Source organism: Thrips palmi, unplaced genomic scaffold, assembly GCF_012932325.1.
Source record: "Thrips palmi isolate BJ-2018 unplaced genomic scaffold, TpBJ-2018v1 HiC_scaffold_16, whole genome shotgun sequence".
Taxonomy (NCBI): Eukaryota; Metazoa; Arthropoda; class Insecta; order Thysanoptera; family Thripidae; genus Thrips; species Thrips palmi.
This window is the reverse complement of record NW_023144625.1, coordinates 3,426,010-3,443,669: the sequence shown is the minus strand read 5'-3', so window position 1 is coordinate 3,443,669 and position 17,660 is coordinate 3,426,010. Positions and strand designations below refer to the sequence as shown.

The window sequence follows — 17,660 nt, the reverse complement described above, 5'->3', positions numbered from 1 at the left end:
GCAGGTCTGGGCGAAGTTTGCAGCATCGGCCGCTCAATGGCGCGCTTTCTCGTTTCTGCTTGTTTACTACTTAGAAGGACTCCACTCGGCGGCGAGCGAAAGGGTCTACCTAGCCTTGAGAATAGGGTACTTTCGTAGATCCTGAACCGGAAGCAAGCAGGCCAGCAGACGCCAAATTGGCCGGAAACTAACCTCTCTTCGGATCTAAAACTATAGCCGAGCTGTACAAATGTTGCTCGTGAAGCACATATGCACCGCAAACAAGTATCAAACGACTGTTTTTGTTCAAGTGTGGCCGATACGTTTGACTAACGTCTCTTTCCCATGTCAAGTTAGGATCTACATCCGCCAACGTGGCGTCTGTGTGCTTCCGGTTCAGGGATCTACGAAAGTACTCTATACTTCACTGCTAATCGAGTGGTAAGTTTACTGGCCACAAATTTGGCAAGCCGTCTTGAATGCCAAAAATTGGAAAGCTTGGCCCGGAATTTTCCTTACCTTGCCATAACTTGGAAAGCTAAAGAAGGTTTCAGGTCAAAGCTTGCCAAATTTCGGCATTCTAATATGCTTGCCAAATTTATGGCAAGTAAACTTACCACGGGATTTGAAGTGTTTAATTTTCCCTATCGTGGACCACGCGAGGCACCTGATTTAGAATCCAGAAGAAATAGAAGAAAACGTTTCGTCGAAGACTGAACAATGCCTTCGTTTCCCTCGCATCGGGCACCGCTGCTGCTTCAAGCTTTTCGCTGTGCTACAGCGTAACATGAGGAACCCCCATGTCTCGTAACGTTACGCTAGGTCAGAACCTCCTCCCCCTCCAACAGCCCAATGTTACGCAAAGTTTCTCAGATAAACACTTTATCAATACCCTTATTTGACGTCTGAATGTGCTCTCAGACAGGATGTGTTTCGCGTAACGTGACGTTGGCTCGGACCCCCCCGTGTCCCATGAACCTCAGCGTACGCAGAACACGTACCGCCCTTGCGGCGCGACGTCGTGAGTGAACAGCCCCTTGCGCTTGCTCTGACCGCAATGTTACGCACACACTTATCATCTTACGATGGTAACGCGAACGTAACATACGCTGAAATCAAAACATGCGTATTACGCTGAAATGTCATCGTACTACAAACGCAACCAACGTACCTTACGTTGAAAATCCTGCGTACCTTACGTTGACATTCGTGCGTATTATGCAGGTTGGAAATTTGTCGTACCTTACGATGGAAAATCATCGTATTACGCACGAAAACCAACGTAAGATGATAAGCGTGCAGGCCAGTGCTATATTCAGTTAAGAATCGTCGGTTTCGACGCCTGGCTCGGAGTCGCCCTCACGCTGGTCCAGGCGTCGACTCACGCCTGCCCGGGAGCGGTCGGATGCCAGGGAGACATGGGGAGGGGAATGGGCGGGGAGGGGAGAGAGAACCGGTAGAACCCCACTGGCGAGGCGAGGCAAACTGTCACAAGTTGAGTCGAGTTGAGTTAAATTGAGTTGTGTTGGAAAATAGAGAACGACATGAATGACCAGGAAGCCCGGGACTTCGGAGTTGTGTTAATGATGATGCAAGAAGAGGAAGATGAAGAGCTCCAAGCTTTAATACTTGTCAGTAGGATTTTCGCTGCGGAACTGATGGAACTCGAAGAGATATACAGGTTAGGAAGGTTTTTCGTTCCTCTATTTGCACTGATCCATATCCGTGTCACCATTTTTTAACCATTTATATAAACCGTACTTGTTTTTGCTTAGGTCATGAACACGTTTGGGTTCATGTCACAGTTTTTATCAATGAATACCATGCTTTTGGAGATCCATGCTTTAAGGTGAGGTGTGGGTGAAAATGGAAACTTCTATACCACTTGGCTGTGGTGGTTGAAACTTAAGGGTGTTGAAGTACTAGGTAGGAATATATTACACACCAAATTTCATCCAAATCTACCCACCCATTTAGCCACAGTAGGCTTTTTTCATTGAAATTAAGCATTTAGTAGAAAAATCAGCCACGCAAAGTTTTTTGATGGAATGGTCTGAAATTTGTTTTGGAGTTACCTAAACCCCTATACTTCAATGTAACAGAGAGATATTTGAATTTTATTTTTTTGTTTTGACTGAGCAGTCTTCACAGTTTTTTAATTGAAAAAAATAAGTTTTTTTCCCCATTTTTTACCACTTTCAGGTAAACGTTTGAAGAAAGTGGATAGATATTTGAAATATATCCCTGTTACATTGTCACATGGACCACAAAGAACAACTCCAAGAAGTATGGTCAGTATAAAACAAAACTGTATGCGTGGCTTGTTGACGGAGTAGAAAAAAAATTTCTTCGACACTTGTCGTAAGAGTTGGGTGACCAGAAAAGGCGCATGCAAACATCAGTCCATGCAAGATGAACCACTCAGGGGTTCAATCTCTTCAATTTATTTCCTGTACAGCTTCTCACAAGCACGGTATTTGACCACCTGAGGGCGATGGGGAGGGTGAGAAGGGAGCGAACCCCTTTTCAAGATGTTATGCTCATGGTTCTTTGGCTCATGGCGACACCTGATGCTTTCCGAAGTGTGGCACTTCGATTTGGAGTAGCACCCAGCACGCTTTACTACTTTTACTCATATGTAGTTGAGGCTCTTCGGGAGTTAGCAGAACAGTACATCAGATGGCCTACGCCAGTTGAGACATCAAATCCAAACCGCTTTTGCTGCAGCAACTAGCTTCCTTGGTGTAATAGGCTCTGTGGACTGCACGCACATTAATATTACAGCACCTTTGGAAGATGCAGGCCAGTACGTCAACCGGCATCATGTCCGCAGCATCAATGTGCAAACTGTGGTAGATCATACTTTATTGGCTGAGCGATAGCGAAGCCTGTTACTCCAGTGGGGTTGAAAAGTTTTTTCTGTCTGTGTGTCTGCACTACTCCTCCTGAACGGCTCGGCCGATCTCGGTGAGATTTTGCACACTCTTTGGGTATGTCCTTGGCTCGGCACACGCGAAATTTCACTACCCTAGCTCAAATGATTCAGTTTTTATAGCCAAAAAACACCTAAAAAACGGCGAAAAATCGAGTTTTCCGCGGGTAGCTCACTTCTGTCTTGGAGAAAGGGGGGTCTGGGGGGCGGAGCCCCCAAGCCTCGACAAGTTAAAAAGTGACAAGGGTCAAGATCGTGTTATCTGTAGATAAAACAACTCTATTTAGAATGTAGGGGGGTCTGGGGGGCGGAGCCCCCCAGAATGCAAAAAGTTAAAAAATAACCAACAATGGACAAGCCATTGCCTGCCGCAGGCAGGCTAGCGCCGCAGGCCAAGGTAGGTACTTACGCCAGGCGCGGATTGGAGAAACAGGCAGCGAGACATCGCGAAGCCTGTTACGACAAGACGCGGTCTGGCGTAAACCTACCTTGTTAGTTCGTCAGATTCATGTGGGTGAAGTAGGAAGCATGAATGACAATCGTATATTCAGGCGTAGTCCTCTGTACCATGATTTGCTTCATAATACTCCAGGTGTTATTGATAATGAGGAACATCTTGTAGGGGATGGTGCTTACACTGTTACTAATTTTTTAAGTGGTGAATTTACTTGTGAGTAACACATTATTTCCTATATTTGTTGTACTTAATTCTGTTCTTTTTATTCCAGATGTTGACTCCTTTCGCAAACAATGGCGACTTGACTGAGAGAGAATTAAATTTCAACAAAAAACTATCTCAGTGCAGAGTTAGAGTGGAGAATTCTTAACGTGTGTTATTTTGGCGACGGTGCCGGGTCCAGGGGGATCCCCGTCGAGATTGTCATCTGCCGGCCAGTCCCTGCCGCGCGCCACTCTGGCGCCTAGCACCATCCCGGCCGCCATCTCCTGCATCACGCGATCGTTGGAGCGCTCCCGCCATTGTGGGGCTGCAGAACAGAGGCAGGCATAAGACACTCCAAGATAGGCGGACCTTTATCGAAGTGCCTCGGATAACGAATGAAGTAAATTCGACACTCGAAGGAAAGCAGCCGAGACTCACCGGCCGGTTCCACTGCTCCCTGTGGCTCTGGTTGCTGCCGCAGCGCCCCTTCGCCGACCAGGGCCTCTAGCCGCTGGGTCGTGCTCTGGGACAGGGCTGGGGAACGACACGGGGGTCAAAGACACATGCACACTGGAATATGAATGCTCCACCTGGGAGTAAACTACAAAGCACGCTCATACCCTACGGAGAGTGCTTTCAAGCACGCTCTAACCGGGTCTAACCTGGAGCATGCATAACAAGCACACTCCAGGATGGAGAGTGCTTGAAAGAACGCTCTTAGTCACTGTAACAAGGCTGCAAATCGCCGAAACAGAACCCGTCATCCTGGAGAGTGCATCACGGAAAAAAAGAATTTGTTGTACCAACGAATATGTACACTGGCGGAAAAAATTAAGGGGACACTTTTTCAAAGTGACCTCAAATCTCGAGTTTCAGAGCTAGAAGGCTGCAACTTTGACACAAGTTGCCTTCAAGTGTCCTGAAAACGCGTGCAACGTTGCACTGACGAGGTTGGACCGGGAGGGGGTGATTCACCCCCAGCAATTTTGAAGTGCAAAAAAACGCAACTTTAGAAGCGACCAGCCTGGCTCTCGGGGGTCAAAAGAATCGGAAAACGGTACAGAGCGATTGCCCTTGACGTCCTCTACAAAATGCGACCCCCGGGAGACCTCTACGACAAACCCACCCCCTACAACCCCCACCCCCCTTCAAAATCCACATTTCTTGAGGTACAGCCCTGAGATCGGGCTGGCGTCATCCTCTTGGTCACCCTGATCAAGAGGATACCGCGTCTGAGCCTGTGCACCCCGTTGTCACCCTCGGAGAGGCCGAAACACTTCACCCCCTTTCAACCCCCTGTGATTTGAGGAATTTCTGCTTTTCGGATGGGGGTGAAACTCACCAGGGTTTTGGTAGACGTGACCCTGAACAGCGTCGAAAAGGTCCCATGTCGATAGCTGCCCTTGGAACCACGCAAAGACACCCCCAAGTTAGGGGTGCACAACCCCCAAGCGGAGGGGTTGAAAACAGCCGCGCCGCTGGGTGGGCCTTCCAGACAGCCAAAGCCATCGGGTACGTGCTGTTTAGCCCTTGAATTAAGGTCTCTTCACAATTTTTAGCCTAAAAACTGTGTTTCGACTAAAAAGCAACCCCTGTGTTTGCGCCCTTGTAGGGGCTGAATCAGCAGGGCTACGGCCATGCCGACCGCGGCATTGGATGCGCCAAAGCCTCCTTGTCAGACACCTAAAAATTCAGAATTTTCCAATCACGCGTTTCCAGACAGTTAGCGCAAGTTTCGAACTCCTGCTCACCGCCCTGCCGGGAAACGCTCTCAAAAGGTAGGCAACCCATCGGGCTTCGATTTCAGTTTTTCCGCTTTTTTCATGATTCAGCGGGTCGGATTCGATTTGCTGGGTTAGAGATTGATCACAAAAACAAGCTGAACCAATCTGACCTGCTAAATCATGAAAAAAGCGGAAAAACTGAAATCGAAGCCCGATGGGTTGCCTACCTTTTGAGAGCGTTTCCCGGCAGGGCGGTGAGCAGGAGTTCGAAACTTGCGCTAACTGTCTGGAAACGCGTGATCGGAAAATTCTGAATTTTTAGGTATCTGACAAGGAGGCCTTGGCGCATCCAATGCCGCGGTCGGCATGGCCGTAGCCCTGCTGATTCAGCCCCTACAAGGGCGCAAACACAGGGGTTGTTTTTTCGTCGAAACACAGCTTTTAGGCTAAAAATTGTGAAGAGGCCTTAATTCAAGGGCTAAACAGCATGTACCCGATGGCTTTGGCTGTCTGGAAGGCCCACCCAGCGGCGCGGCTGTTTTCAACCCCTCCGCTTGGGGGTTGTGCACCCCTAACTTGGGGGTGTCTTTGCGTGGTTCCAAGGGCAGCTATCGACATGGGACCTTTTCGACGCTGTTCAGGGTCACGTCTACCAAAACCCTGGTGAGTTTCACCCCCATCCGAAAAGCAGAAATTCCTCAAATCACAGGGGGTTGAAAGGGGGTGAAGTGTTTCGGCCTCTCCGAGGGTGACAACGGGGTGCACAGGCTCAGACGCGGTATCCTCTTGATCAGGGTGACCAAGAGGATGACGCCAGCCCGATCTCAGGGCTGTACCTCAAGAAATGTGGATTTTGAAGGGGGGTGGGGGTTGTAGGGGGTGGGTTTGTCGTAGAGGTCTCCCGGGGGTCGCATTTTGTAGAGGACGTCAAGGGCAATCGCTCTGTACCGTTTTCCGATTCTTTTGACCCCCGAGAGCCAGGCTGGTCGCTTCTAAAGTTGCGTTTTTTTGCACTTCAAATTTGCTGGGGGTGAATCACCCCCTCCCGGTCCAACCTCGTCAGTGCAACTTTGCACGCCTTTTTAGGACACTTGAAGGCAACTTGTGTCAAAGTTGCAGCCCTCTAGCTCTGAAACTCGAGATTTGAGGTCACTTTGAAAAAGTGTCCCCTTAATTTTTTCCGCCAGTGTATGTTGATTTTGGGACAGCAAAGAAAAAGTTGTGAGGTTTACTATGAATTTGTTGTCAAAACGAACACTTTGCTCTCACAACGAACAACATCGTCAGAGGCAAGGGGCGCCTGACTTCAATAATACTCGGTACACGACATCAATAATACTTGAATAATACCGATAATACTGATAATACCAATATTACGATAATACTAACTTTTGTGTCTATTTCATCATGCCGCGCATCAATTTAGTCTCCAAGTTTTATGTAGGATCGAATCTTATAGAATCAAAACCATGCGAGTGGTCCGAAAACCGCGCGCGCGGAACCAAACTCAAGTGAAAAGACCCGAACGCACCCAAGTACTCTCCGGTGCCTGGAGGGTTGCCTACCAGCGCGGCGGCTGCTCCAATATCGGGGCGTGGGTAAACACAGTAAGCACACTGGGCGTTGCCTACTCCCGGCACGACCTAACCTAACCTGCTCTCGGCAGGACTCCCATTGGCTTACTTTCCCTGAATTTGACGGTGTTCTATCAGACCGATACTACCGATAATACTTCAATAATACCGATAATAATAGTACTCCGTACACAATTTAGGAGGATCATCCACCCCTTGGTCAGAGGGACTAAATATCATCAAAACAAAAATATTCAAATGTTTGTACACCTTACGAATTATTTGTTGTGAGAGCAAAGTGTTCGTTTAGACAACAAATTCATAGTAAACCTCACGGCTTTTTCTTAGCTGTCCCAAAATCAACATACATATTCGTTGGTACAACAAATTCTTTTTTCCCGTGCTCTACAAATCGAAAAGCGTACATTGTATGCTCTACCTGGAGCATGCCTGCAAGCATGATCTAGCTAGCGCATGCCTGCCAGGCACGCTTTAATAAGTGCATACATGCCATGTACACGCTACCTGGAGCAGACAACTCCCTATCCCTTATGCACCCGATGTATCTCCAGTTAGCGTGTACATGGCAAGTATGCACTTATTAAAGCGTGCCTGGCAGGCATGCGCTAGCTAGAGCGTGCTTGTAGGCATGCTGCTCCAGGCAGAGCATACAATGTACGCTTTTGGATTTGTAGAGTGATGCTGAGCAAGCTCCATCCTGGAGCGTGCTCGTCAAGCGTGCTCCAGGTTGCTTTGTGGTGTTACTTCAAGGTGGAGCATGCCATGCATTATAGTGAGTTTTATAGAGTCTCCCAGCGTACTCACCGGCCTGCTCAGCGTCTTGCTGTGCCTTCTCCCAGGCGGCCTGGTCGGCTCCCTGTGCGTTCTGCAGGCCCTCCTTCGCCGCAACCAACTGGCCGCACCAGCCTTCCAGCGTCCGGGAAGCCCCTTCCACAATCTTCTCGTCCCGCCGCAGTTTTTCCAGCAGCTGCTGGGCTTTCTCCAATCGGGCCCTCTTCATACTGCACACCGAGTGTTCGTCGTCTACGCACTTTTCAGCCACGGGTTTCTTGCAACTCTTGCACCATATGTTCTGAGAAATCACTTCGCTGGGACTAGAAAAAAAAGCACGAAACACCCACACAAGATTATTAACGAGAAAAGAAGTATACCTAAGATTCCCCAGCCCACCCCAGGGGTCTATTTTCCAGGAGCCGCCTAGAAATCCCAGGTACTGCTGGCCGTGTACTAGGTGCATAGTATTATATGGAACTACGTCTACGTCACTAACTGAATAAATCCGTGCGCTCCAATCCACAAGGAGGAACCATCGTTCAACCACCATTTATTTGTCTCACCCATCTTTGAAACGACAAAAATAGTAAATTAAGAATCCCTATAGTGTCTACTACTCTAGGAACGTGACGTCACATTTGTTTCGATGTGCATCGAGGCTAATTCCGTATTCATATATTCAATTACTACACCTCATTGAAGCAAAGTCACAAACAAGCAGTAAACGCAAGCAACGAGTTACAATACAATTAAAAATCAGGCCCCTGCCCAGCCGATATACGTTGAAACAAAGTGGCGGAGTATTCAAACAAATGTGACCGCCATACCAGGGATACCAGAGAACGACTGAACAGTAAATTACTGAGTTATTTTGGAACGGAAAGCTTTTGCACGAATTCATACGCAGCAACGCACATTTTCATATGCTTAGCTACGCAACTCGTGCATTTTGAAACGAATGCTCAAGTCGGTGCAAAGCTTTGCACAAAAAAAAAATCATGGGCATATAGTGTGGACGGGTAGAACCAAGGACGGGTCCAAGTGCAGCATTAATGTGTAGAGTAGAGTTGGGCACATTGGTCATTGGTCCATTTCAAATTTCGCGGGGATAGAGCGACCGCAGCACCACCATCCGGGTGTAAAAAGAAGCTCTGAACTCCGCTATCATTTTTTAGGAAACTCCGACGAAACTTAGCGGCAGCCGGACCGATAACGAGGCACCGAAATTTGAGGTTTGCAAAATCGGGGAAAAGTAAAATGTTGCCTTCATGAAAAACCATCCCGTTAAGTGGCATACAGCTTTTTTGTTTTTGGCCTCGCTAACAATTTCATGTAAAAGCTCATTTATTTAGCTTTAAATTGAGCCTGGTCTCGAATGGTTTGAAGCCACTCTTTGTGTTTTTGTCTTTTTGTGTCCTAATGAATTTACTACACTCGGGGCAGTTTGGACCGCTTTTTGACGGGGCACATTAGGCCAATATAAAAGCACCAGTTAAAAATACAAACTTTCTTCTTTTTAACAACGTGTCGTGATACACTGAGGTTGTGTTTTTGTATGTCAACAATCTGTGAATGTTTTTTCCCTTATTAAAACTAAATTTCATCGATTTGATGCTTTCTTTAGTCGTTTACATAAGGTTGACCCATCTTTATATCTTCATACAAGATATGAGAAAAATCCGTATCTTTTCTCACAGATTTTTATAACATTTTGAACACTTAGCACATCTATGAGTGGTGTGCATAACATGTGGACAGTTTATGGCAACTTTTCCCCCCTTGGACTAATGTGCCCCATAGGTCGAACCAATGTGCCCCGGCCCGGGGCACATTGGGCCACTTGCAGGCCTCTCGGGTTTCCCGTTTTTCTCAGCCCGTATGCTCGGCAAAGTGTTGCGGCCGGTTTCTCTGCAAACTCAACAGTGTACTCGATACACTCTGATCAGCATGTACTCACAAGCACACTCCAACGAGAGTGCGCTCAGATGAGCACGCTCCCAAGAGAGTGTACTCAGATGAGTATACTCTGATGAGAGTGTGCTCAGATGCAAAATGGGGCAAAATCTTCAAAATTTGAAGGAAAATAAAAATAGGCCTGGTAAAATGGCCATAACAGCCGTTTCTGGACTGACATTTTCAAATATGCCAATGCTGTCTTTTAACCTGTGAAAATTGATAAAGTTGCCAGAAACTGACGACTGGGTAGCTAATCCTTTGTCGTGAGGAGACTTTGGGAGAAACGACTAAAAGTTAACGTTAACCTCTTTAACTCAGAAACTAGGAGTTGGGGCTCCTAACTTAGGGAATAAATTCATTTTATAGTGGTTGAATCGTGACCAAAAATTGATCTTTCTATGACAAATATTTCTGGGACATGTTAATTAATTAGTTTCACTTAGCAGTATCCTAGTAGGGCTGATAATGAGAAATCCTCACTTAAATTTGTCAACAAGTCTTCAAAGAATAAATTCCATGCAGGACGACTCATGTACGTGTTAAACTAGAACCACAAAGTCTTTCTTTTTGCGGCAAAATTTTTAGTCGACTGAGCAAAGCAGTTGAGTGGAGCCTATCAGCCAACGACAACTGATCTTAATGTACAGGGTGAGTTTTCTCACTGTGTCAATAATTTGCAGGCAGTTTAGGCATCTCTAGGGGACCATTTTTCACCAATGAACTAGTGGGCGCAAACGTCTAGATACGGAGATAATTGGTGTTTTGAATTTGGATTTTGCGCCTACAAGGTAGGCACCCGGTGCCACTGAGGGTGGCAGGACCTGTCGAGGGGGTGTCGCGGGACTAGCAGTACTCGCGGGAGTGCCACTTAGCTCGCGGAAGTATCCGTGGAATCCCGCCACCCTCGCAAAGACAGGCGTGAGATCCACTGTAACGGGGGCCACCATGGCAGCCCCTTGAGACCCGCGGCAACCCCCCCAAAAGACATTTGCAAGGTCCGCCGCACCCCTTCGAGACTCGAAGCACCCCTCCTAGACCCGCGACACCCCCACGTGAGGTCCTGCGCCCATCAGTGGCAGCGGGTGCCTACCTCGCAGGCGCGAAGGCCAATTACAAAACACCAATTATCTCCGTACCTAGACGTTTGCGCCCACTAGTTCATTGGTAGAAAATGATCCCCTTGGGGTGCCCGAACTACCTACAAATTATTGACACATTGAGAAAACTCACCCTGTATTTCTTTTCAAATGATACAGAAACCACCCACTTAACTTAAAGGTGTTCAAACTGAAACCTTCTATGCATATTTTTATCCAAGCACTTTAAAAATACTGCTGTAGACAACTTTGGCCAATTTTTTTTTACCAGGATCACCCATTACCAAGAAAATTCTCTTGGATAAAAGATGCTACTTTTGACCCCTTTCACGCTCTCAATTCAGTGGAAAATGGAATCAACCCACCATCCGTTGAAAATATTGTTGATACACTCTCAGAGCCATACTGACATTTTTGTCTGTACTTTTACTTATATTAACAATTTTATAGGTATCTTACTGATATGTTTCTAAAGTATTGACATTTTGTATGTTCGTCTTACTAACAAATCTGTAACTAGTTATTTAAAAGAAGCACAGAGGCCTTCTGGGACTAAGTGCCTCCATAGAGATTTTGTCAGCAGTTAGATAGAAACGGAGTCAGTAGTAACCAATAATTGAGGTCAGTACATACAAATAAAATTCTATGTACATGATCAATATTTGTCGCAGACAGTACATATAGTTATATGGACTTGCAATACTTGTCGCTGACTAACAAAGTGGTCCAACAAGCTATCCATTCCAAAACAAATCTTGTCGCTAAAAAAATTTGCATTAAAAGTGTCTTTTAGTAACGACAAAAGTCTTATCACTGATTATTCTTGTAAATTTTTATTTATTCAGGTTGCTTAACAAATAAAGTAGTATAATGTACTTAAACTATTGCCTATGAAATTGGGCTTATACCATGGACTTTTCATTCGTGGCATATGAACAAATTTCTAGGTTCAAATCAATGAACAAATTGATGCGTAAAAAAGTTCATATGCTACTTAGGAAGCCTTGCTGCTGCGGACGATGATATTCGCAGCAAAAGGTTTTGGCAGGAGCTGCGTGTCTGAACAAAATGTCAATATGGCTCTGAGAGTGTAGGAGATTACTCAACTGGTGTTTTTATGAATTTACTGTGAAAAGAGGCAAGGCAGCTTGACCCTCCTTCATTTACAGAAATAAAACGGAAAATAGAGCATAGTCCAAAAAATACAGCTTAGGAACCAACACTCTCTGCTCTCCTGACTTGTCTTCAAATTACAATTTTCTTAGGGAATATAAGTTGAGATGACGACTCTGTTTTCCAATATAACGGAAAGTGATAAGTCACACAAATCCTCTATACGGAGTGACCCAACACCTATGCAGTTTATCTCAAAATTTAACTGATATCTTGAACATGATATCATGTGTAACATTCATGCACTTAGTATCAGTTTTCCCTGCAAACAATTTCTTGTTTCTCCTGAAAAATGGTGGAAACTGAGTTGTTCTCTTCCTGGGTCAAACCCGCCTCGTAACACATTTCGTCCGACGCCTACTGCAGTGTGTCCCGCCTGGAGAAGAAAACAAGAAAGAAGGTACGTACCTCGGTAAGTTCGGACGAACCAGGCAAATTGTTGACGAGACCTACACTCCAGCCTCCTTGCGAAGTGTTCTCCTGCATGGTATTCCAAACTCTCTTTCCGACTATTTTCTCTGCACAGCATGACGTTCTCGAACTCGAAAAGAAAACACTCAAAATTGGACGGTCGGACACATGGCCAAAAATAACACACGTCAAATTACGGCGTGACGAAAAGTCACGCCGAAAAAAGGCATGACGTGTGCACTCCTTCATCTTGCGTAATTGTACCATGTGGATTGGTGCGTACAATGCGATTTTTGAGAAAAGTCACGCAAAAAAAACGGCATGACAGGAAATTTATGCGCAAACTTGGCGCGACTTTGTGAGTCACGCCAATTCCGTCATGCCGTTTGGAAGTTGCGAAGAAAAGCTTGCACTCACTGAAAATCTCTCGGCGTGACTTCGTGCCGCTGCAGGTGCGTCAATAAAGTGTCCGGGGAGAAAGATTTTGCGCCGGTCGACCAACCGATCCAATGCGCCTGGATTCATGCCGTACTCGTGACAAAATTTTCCGTGACCTCCAAACCGCAAATACCTCAGACAGTCTGGGTGTCTTCTACACGGCAAAACCAACGTCCGGGTTTCCCAGGCGCACCCTGGAAAAATGACCTGTTTTTCCAGGGTGCGCCTGGGAAACCCGGACGTTGGTTTTGCCGTGTAGAGTTTTAAAGGGTAGGAATATTCCCGGGAAGTTAGGGAAATCCAAACCAACTATTTTTACGCATGTTTTAAAAATTCCCGGGAATTTCCCATTTTTTGGGTCTGATTGTGCCCGGGAACGTTCCCAGGAATTCCCTAACTTCCCGGAAATATTCCTACCCTTTAAAACTCTAGAAGACACCCAGACTGTCTGAGGTATTTGCGGTTTGGAGGTCACGGAAAATTTTGTCACGAGTACGGCATGAATCCAGGCGCATTGGATCGGTCGGTCGACCGGCGCAAAATCTTTCTCCCCGGACAGGATTCCCCGAAACGGGGTCCCTTGCGGGCCGCACTCCGGTTACAACAGGCCAGTGCACGTGCACTCCCGGGTGGGCATTTCCCCGGGGGAGCTCCGAGTGGCTCCGAGCTTGGAGCTCAAGCTCCGAGCCACGATGCACTTCGTGCTCCGAGCGCAGCAGCCGAGTGCTTTCGTCGGACACGAAGACGGTTCGGGCGTGTTCGGGTGCCGCCGAAGGCTACCGAAGGCGCGTGAGTGGAGTGGGGCTATCTTACTCGGTCGCAGCCGAGTCCGGCAACCCTCCCCCTCCACTCCTGCGGCAGCCAGACGCCTCGGCCCGCGCCCGCGCCACTAGTCAGTGCAGTCAGTCTCCTTCCAGCTTCCAGGCCTGTCAGTCCCGGTCCAGCCCCAGTCGCATCGTCCACAACTCACGCGCGCAACACGTGTTCGCTGCTCTCCAAATTGTAAGGTGGTACTTTCAGTACCTGTCTTAGCGACGCAAGTGTGTATCCCCAAACACTAAATTGCTGTGTAGATTTTTCGTGCGTAGCTTCGCGCAATGAGCTCACGCGAGAATTGCTGCATAGCCATGCAACTTTTCATGCTTCGCTACGCAGGAGTTCGTGCATTTCTAAACGCAGACGCCATTTTGCGCGAAGCTATGCACCAAAAACCAAGTAGTAATTGAGTGCGCAAGAAAGGGCCTTACAACGAGTCAAGGCGATAGCTAAAGTACTGCCAAGTTTTCGGCGTTGCCTTTGTTTATCGCCTCGTTAAAGGCAAGGCTTTTTGAGCGGCTCTTTGTTGGCGTCACACGACCGTTTCTGAAGAAAGGTACTGAAAGTTTCACCTTCGGATTTGGAGTGCTGTGCGCTGCAGCTGCACCCCGACGAAAAGGCATCCGCGATCATGAGTGTTTGAAGTTTTTGTTCCGTAACTACGAAAAAAATGAAGGCCTTGTAGGATTGCTTCGTATTGCGAAGAGATGCTTCTCGAGGCGCGTGATTTTCCTTCGTATTACGAAGGAATTCGTCTTAGACTTTTGCACTGTCTTCGTTTTCGGCGTGTTATGGAGCGAGGCTTCGTTAGACTTTTTGCTGTGCGTTTGTGCTGCCGTGCTTGCCTTTTCTGCGAGGTTGCCCGCAGGGTGGACTCTGCACTTGAAATAAGGAGGCGTGGAATACGCAATTCTCTTGGAGTTGTAGAGTTTGCGGTCTAAACGCTCCGCATTCCTGTGTAGATGCACTCTACAGCGGAAAGTGTCCTGTTCTGCACACTTGGTTTGGCACTGTGCTACTCATGGGCACCCGTCCTCACACTAATTTAATTTGTAGTTTTTTGTGCATAAGCTATGCACGAAAGTGGGCATGCGTTTCAAAATGCACGAATTTTATGCGCGAAATCGCACATTTTCGTGCGTCGTTTTGCACAAAGTCGCGCATTTTGAAACGCATGCACAGTTTCGTGCATGGCTTCTGCACAAGAAACTACGCAATAATTTAGTGTGCCGTAAGTACAAACTAAATTACTACCGATTTTGTTGATGCTGATCTATGCTCGAAATTGTGTACACGTTTTGAAATGCACGTTTTTGTGTGTAACTCACACGGTTCTGTGCTTTGCTATGCAGCACCGTGCGCTGTGGCGTACAAATGCGTGCGTTGTACGCGTATGCCCTATTTCGTGCAGAGCTTAGCATCAAAAAAGTACATAGTATTTTAGAGTGTACTGTTCTCGAGGCGCAAGGCCTGCTGTGTGAGGGTGCGCGTTAGCAAGTTGGTGGCTATTTTCTTCACAACCTGGACAGTGTGCGTGGCCCACTCCAGCTGGAGCGTCCCCGCGTGCACGCTTCAACGAGCCGTGCGCTTGGGTGAAGCGTGCATGCAGGCACGCTCTAGAAGTAGTGTGCCGTACACACTGCTCAGGTTGCGTTCGTGTAGCTGATTTTTAGTGGCTACTAGGGGCTGTTTTCGTACAACACTGTGGCAAAAAGGTACGGAAAATCCTGTTAATTTTTTTGCCAGGATTCTCCGTAGCCCTCTTATCAATATTCTCCGTAGGCTCTTACAGTATTCTCCGTAGGGCCGCACAGTATTCTCTGTAAATCCGCACAGTCTTCTCCGTAGGACCTCGAAGACTGTATAGTCCTACGGAGATCACTGTGCGGTCCTACGGAGAATACTGTGCGGTCCTACAGAAAATACTGTAAGAGCCTACGGAGAATTACCACAAGCTGTTTACAGAATTTTCCGTAGCTTTTTGCCACAGTGAAGTGCATCGTTGTTATGTCTCGCTCGCATCGCCGCATCTCATCGGGGGATCACGCAGTGGGCCAGAAAACCGGTGGAGGTGGCAAAATCTCTTGACGAGTTTTGAGCTGTAGAGTCGCTACATGGGACTTAACGGACTTGTGACCCCATCGATGGATTGCTGTCACAACGAAGAATCCACCGGTGGGGTCACTTGCGCGGTTCGGGTCTTCTTTCGCGACTCTGGCGCTCAAAACGCATCTAGAGTATCGGCTGCGGGTGCCGGTTTTCTGGCCCACTGTGTGTCGGTCTTTGATCCGTATGGAATCATCCTGCGGAACAGTCATGACTAAGATCGAAGGTTTTGGCCTCCTGGAGGTTCCTAAACGAATTGGACCGCATTTCTTCGCGGTCCGAGGTTCCTCCGTTGACTGGAAAGATCTCTCTTCTGGGTCCGATTTTCTTCTCTCGCACGTGGTGGCGACGGTCCTGAATATGTGATCGAGAAACACGGGTGTGCCCCCTGGAGCTGACACATTCCAGGCAGGGATTGCGGCTGCCTAATCCGGCATCTCGGCTATTTTGAAAAAGTTATTTTTGAAGAAGGCATTTTTAGCAGATGATACGTTCACGTATCAGCGTGCTTGTACTCTCGTGCAGAGAGTACCGAGTTTCCGGCTAGCCAGGCAGGAGTTGCCTCGTTGCCTGACTAGCAAGCCTAGAAGAGGCCGAGCGCCTCGCTGGCAAGGCACCGGCTGGCTCGCCTGCCTAGAAGATTATGAGCGGAGGGCCCGCAGTCTGCCGCGCCGCGCCGTCGCCCGCCGCACCATGAATCGGGGCGCCTGCGGGGCCTCGGGTTGCGCGCGCGGCGTATAACCTCGACACCCAGCTCTCTAGTACTCAAGAAGTGCGTCCCTCGCGTTGCGTGTCGTCACGAGACGCTGCTAGCACGCATCGCGTAGCTGCCCCCCTCGCCCATTCCCTAGCCGAGACGCCACGTCCCGCCGCGCCCCGCCACACCCCGCAGCAGTCTACACACACACGCACTTGAGCCTTGAGTGCGTAGAACGCGTAGTTCAGCGCCCCCCGAACCCCTGCCCCTCTCGAGAAGCGGCGCGTCGGCAGTGTGCGCCACTCTTGCTTATCTATCTTGAGGTCGGGTTCGGGTGGCGCGCCGGCCGGCCGGCCCCGCTTGGAGATGTGGCTGACACGCCGCGTGCCGCAAGGCGCCTTGCCCTAGTACCGAACACAACTTTTACGGGTGTTGAGCATTTATGTGATTAGCCACCAAATTGTGCATCCTCGCGTTGAAACAACGAAAATGATACCCAACACAAGTGGTATCGGAGTGTCCCACCGTCATTGCGAACATGTTTAACACAAAACAATGGCACGTTAGGATATTCAAAAGTTATACTAAAACTGACATTTTCATGAACTACCATGTGTAAGAAATTTGTCAAAAAAAGAGTTCCGAGTGTTTACTCTTTGAAAGAAATTGACAAAATATCACATTCATACATTTCAATAAACATACTCATAAGTATCATCTGCTTTCACGTTAGCGTTAGCGTTAACGTTTTTTTTTTAGGTGTATGGAAGATACGTCGGCGCCACCGAGATGCGTGCTGGGAGAGCGGGCAAGCAGGCAGGCAGGCAGGTAGGCGGTCCTCCGGGCCGCTTGGGACTTGCCTCCCGGGCCTCCCAGTCCGTCAGGGGTGCCGGCCGCGCAGGTAGGGCTGGACGGATTAGGGAGACCCGGGAGGCCGTTGCCCCGCCTTCCAACACGCATCTCGGTGGCGCCGACTCTTCTTCCGTACACCCCAAAAAATAAAGACTTCTTGGATCGAAAAGAAATCTTCTTTTCCTGTTTGATCTTTTCAAGGAAACTTCTCTTGATCCAAACCTTCCTTACTTGTATGAAGAAATTTTTTTTCGTGTCAAGATTTCTTGACACGGACGTTCCGTAACGCAAAGTTCTCTAACGAAACGCATGAAACGGTCACTCCGTAGGGATACGGACTGGGCGCTACACGTACACGTTTTCCGTGTCAGAACTTTGAGTTACGGAGCGTCCGTTCCTCAAGGTCCGTAGAGCATTATAGACTTTTTCACAAACGGGAAACCGAACTG

General features: G+C 47.9%; 2 protein-coding genes and 1 pseudogene across 5 annotated transcripts in view; 1 reads left to right on the top strand and 2 right to left on the bottom strand.

The window, feature by feature from the left end:
• Positions 1-14,198, bottom strand: part of LOC117642043 — a 30,822-nt gene extending 16,624 nt beyond the window's left edge. Inside the window, exon 1 of one of the 3 annotated variants that reach the window (XM_034379829.1) lies at positions 14,129-14,198. In XM_034379829.1, coding sequence (XP_034235720.1) covers positions 14,129-14,179 — 51 coding nt within the window. In that variant the 5' untranslated portion in view covers positions 14,180-14,198. Of the gene's footprint in view, positions 1-980; positions 1,117-3,478; positions 3,542-14,128 lie in introns of those variants that run through there. The other 2 variants (XM_034379830.1, XM_034379827.1) reach the window with 2 other exon arrangements.
• On the top strand, positions 2,516-3,738 carry LOC117642050 (annotated as a pseudogene).
• LOC117642041 (UDP-glucuronosyltransferase-like) overlaps positions 7,853-17,660 on the bottom strand; it is an 84,636-nt gene continuing 74,828 nt past the window's right edge. For both annotated transcript variants that reach the window (XR_004587523.1, XM_034379823.1), the window contains one exon: positions 7,853-7,985. The gene's annotated coding sequence lies outside the window, so the exon portion shown is untranslated. The remainder of the gene's footprint in view (positions 7,986-17,660) is intronic.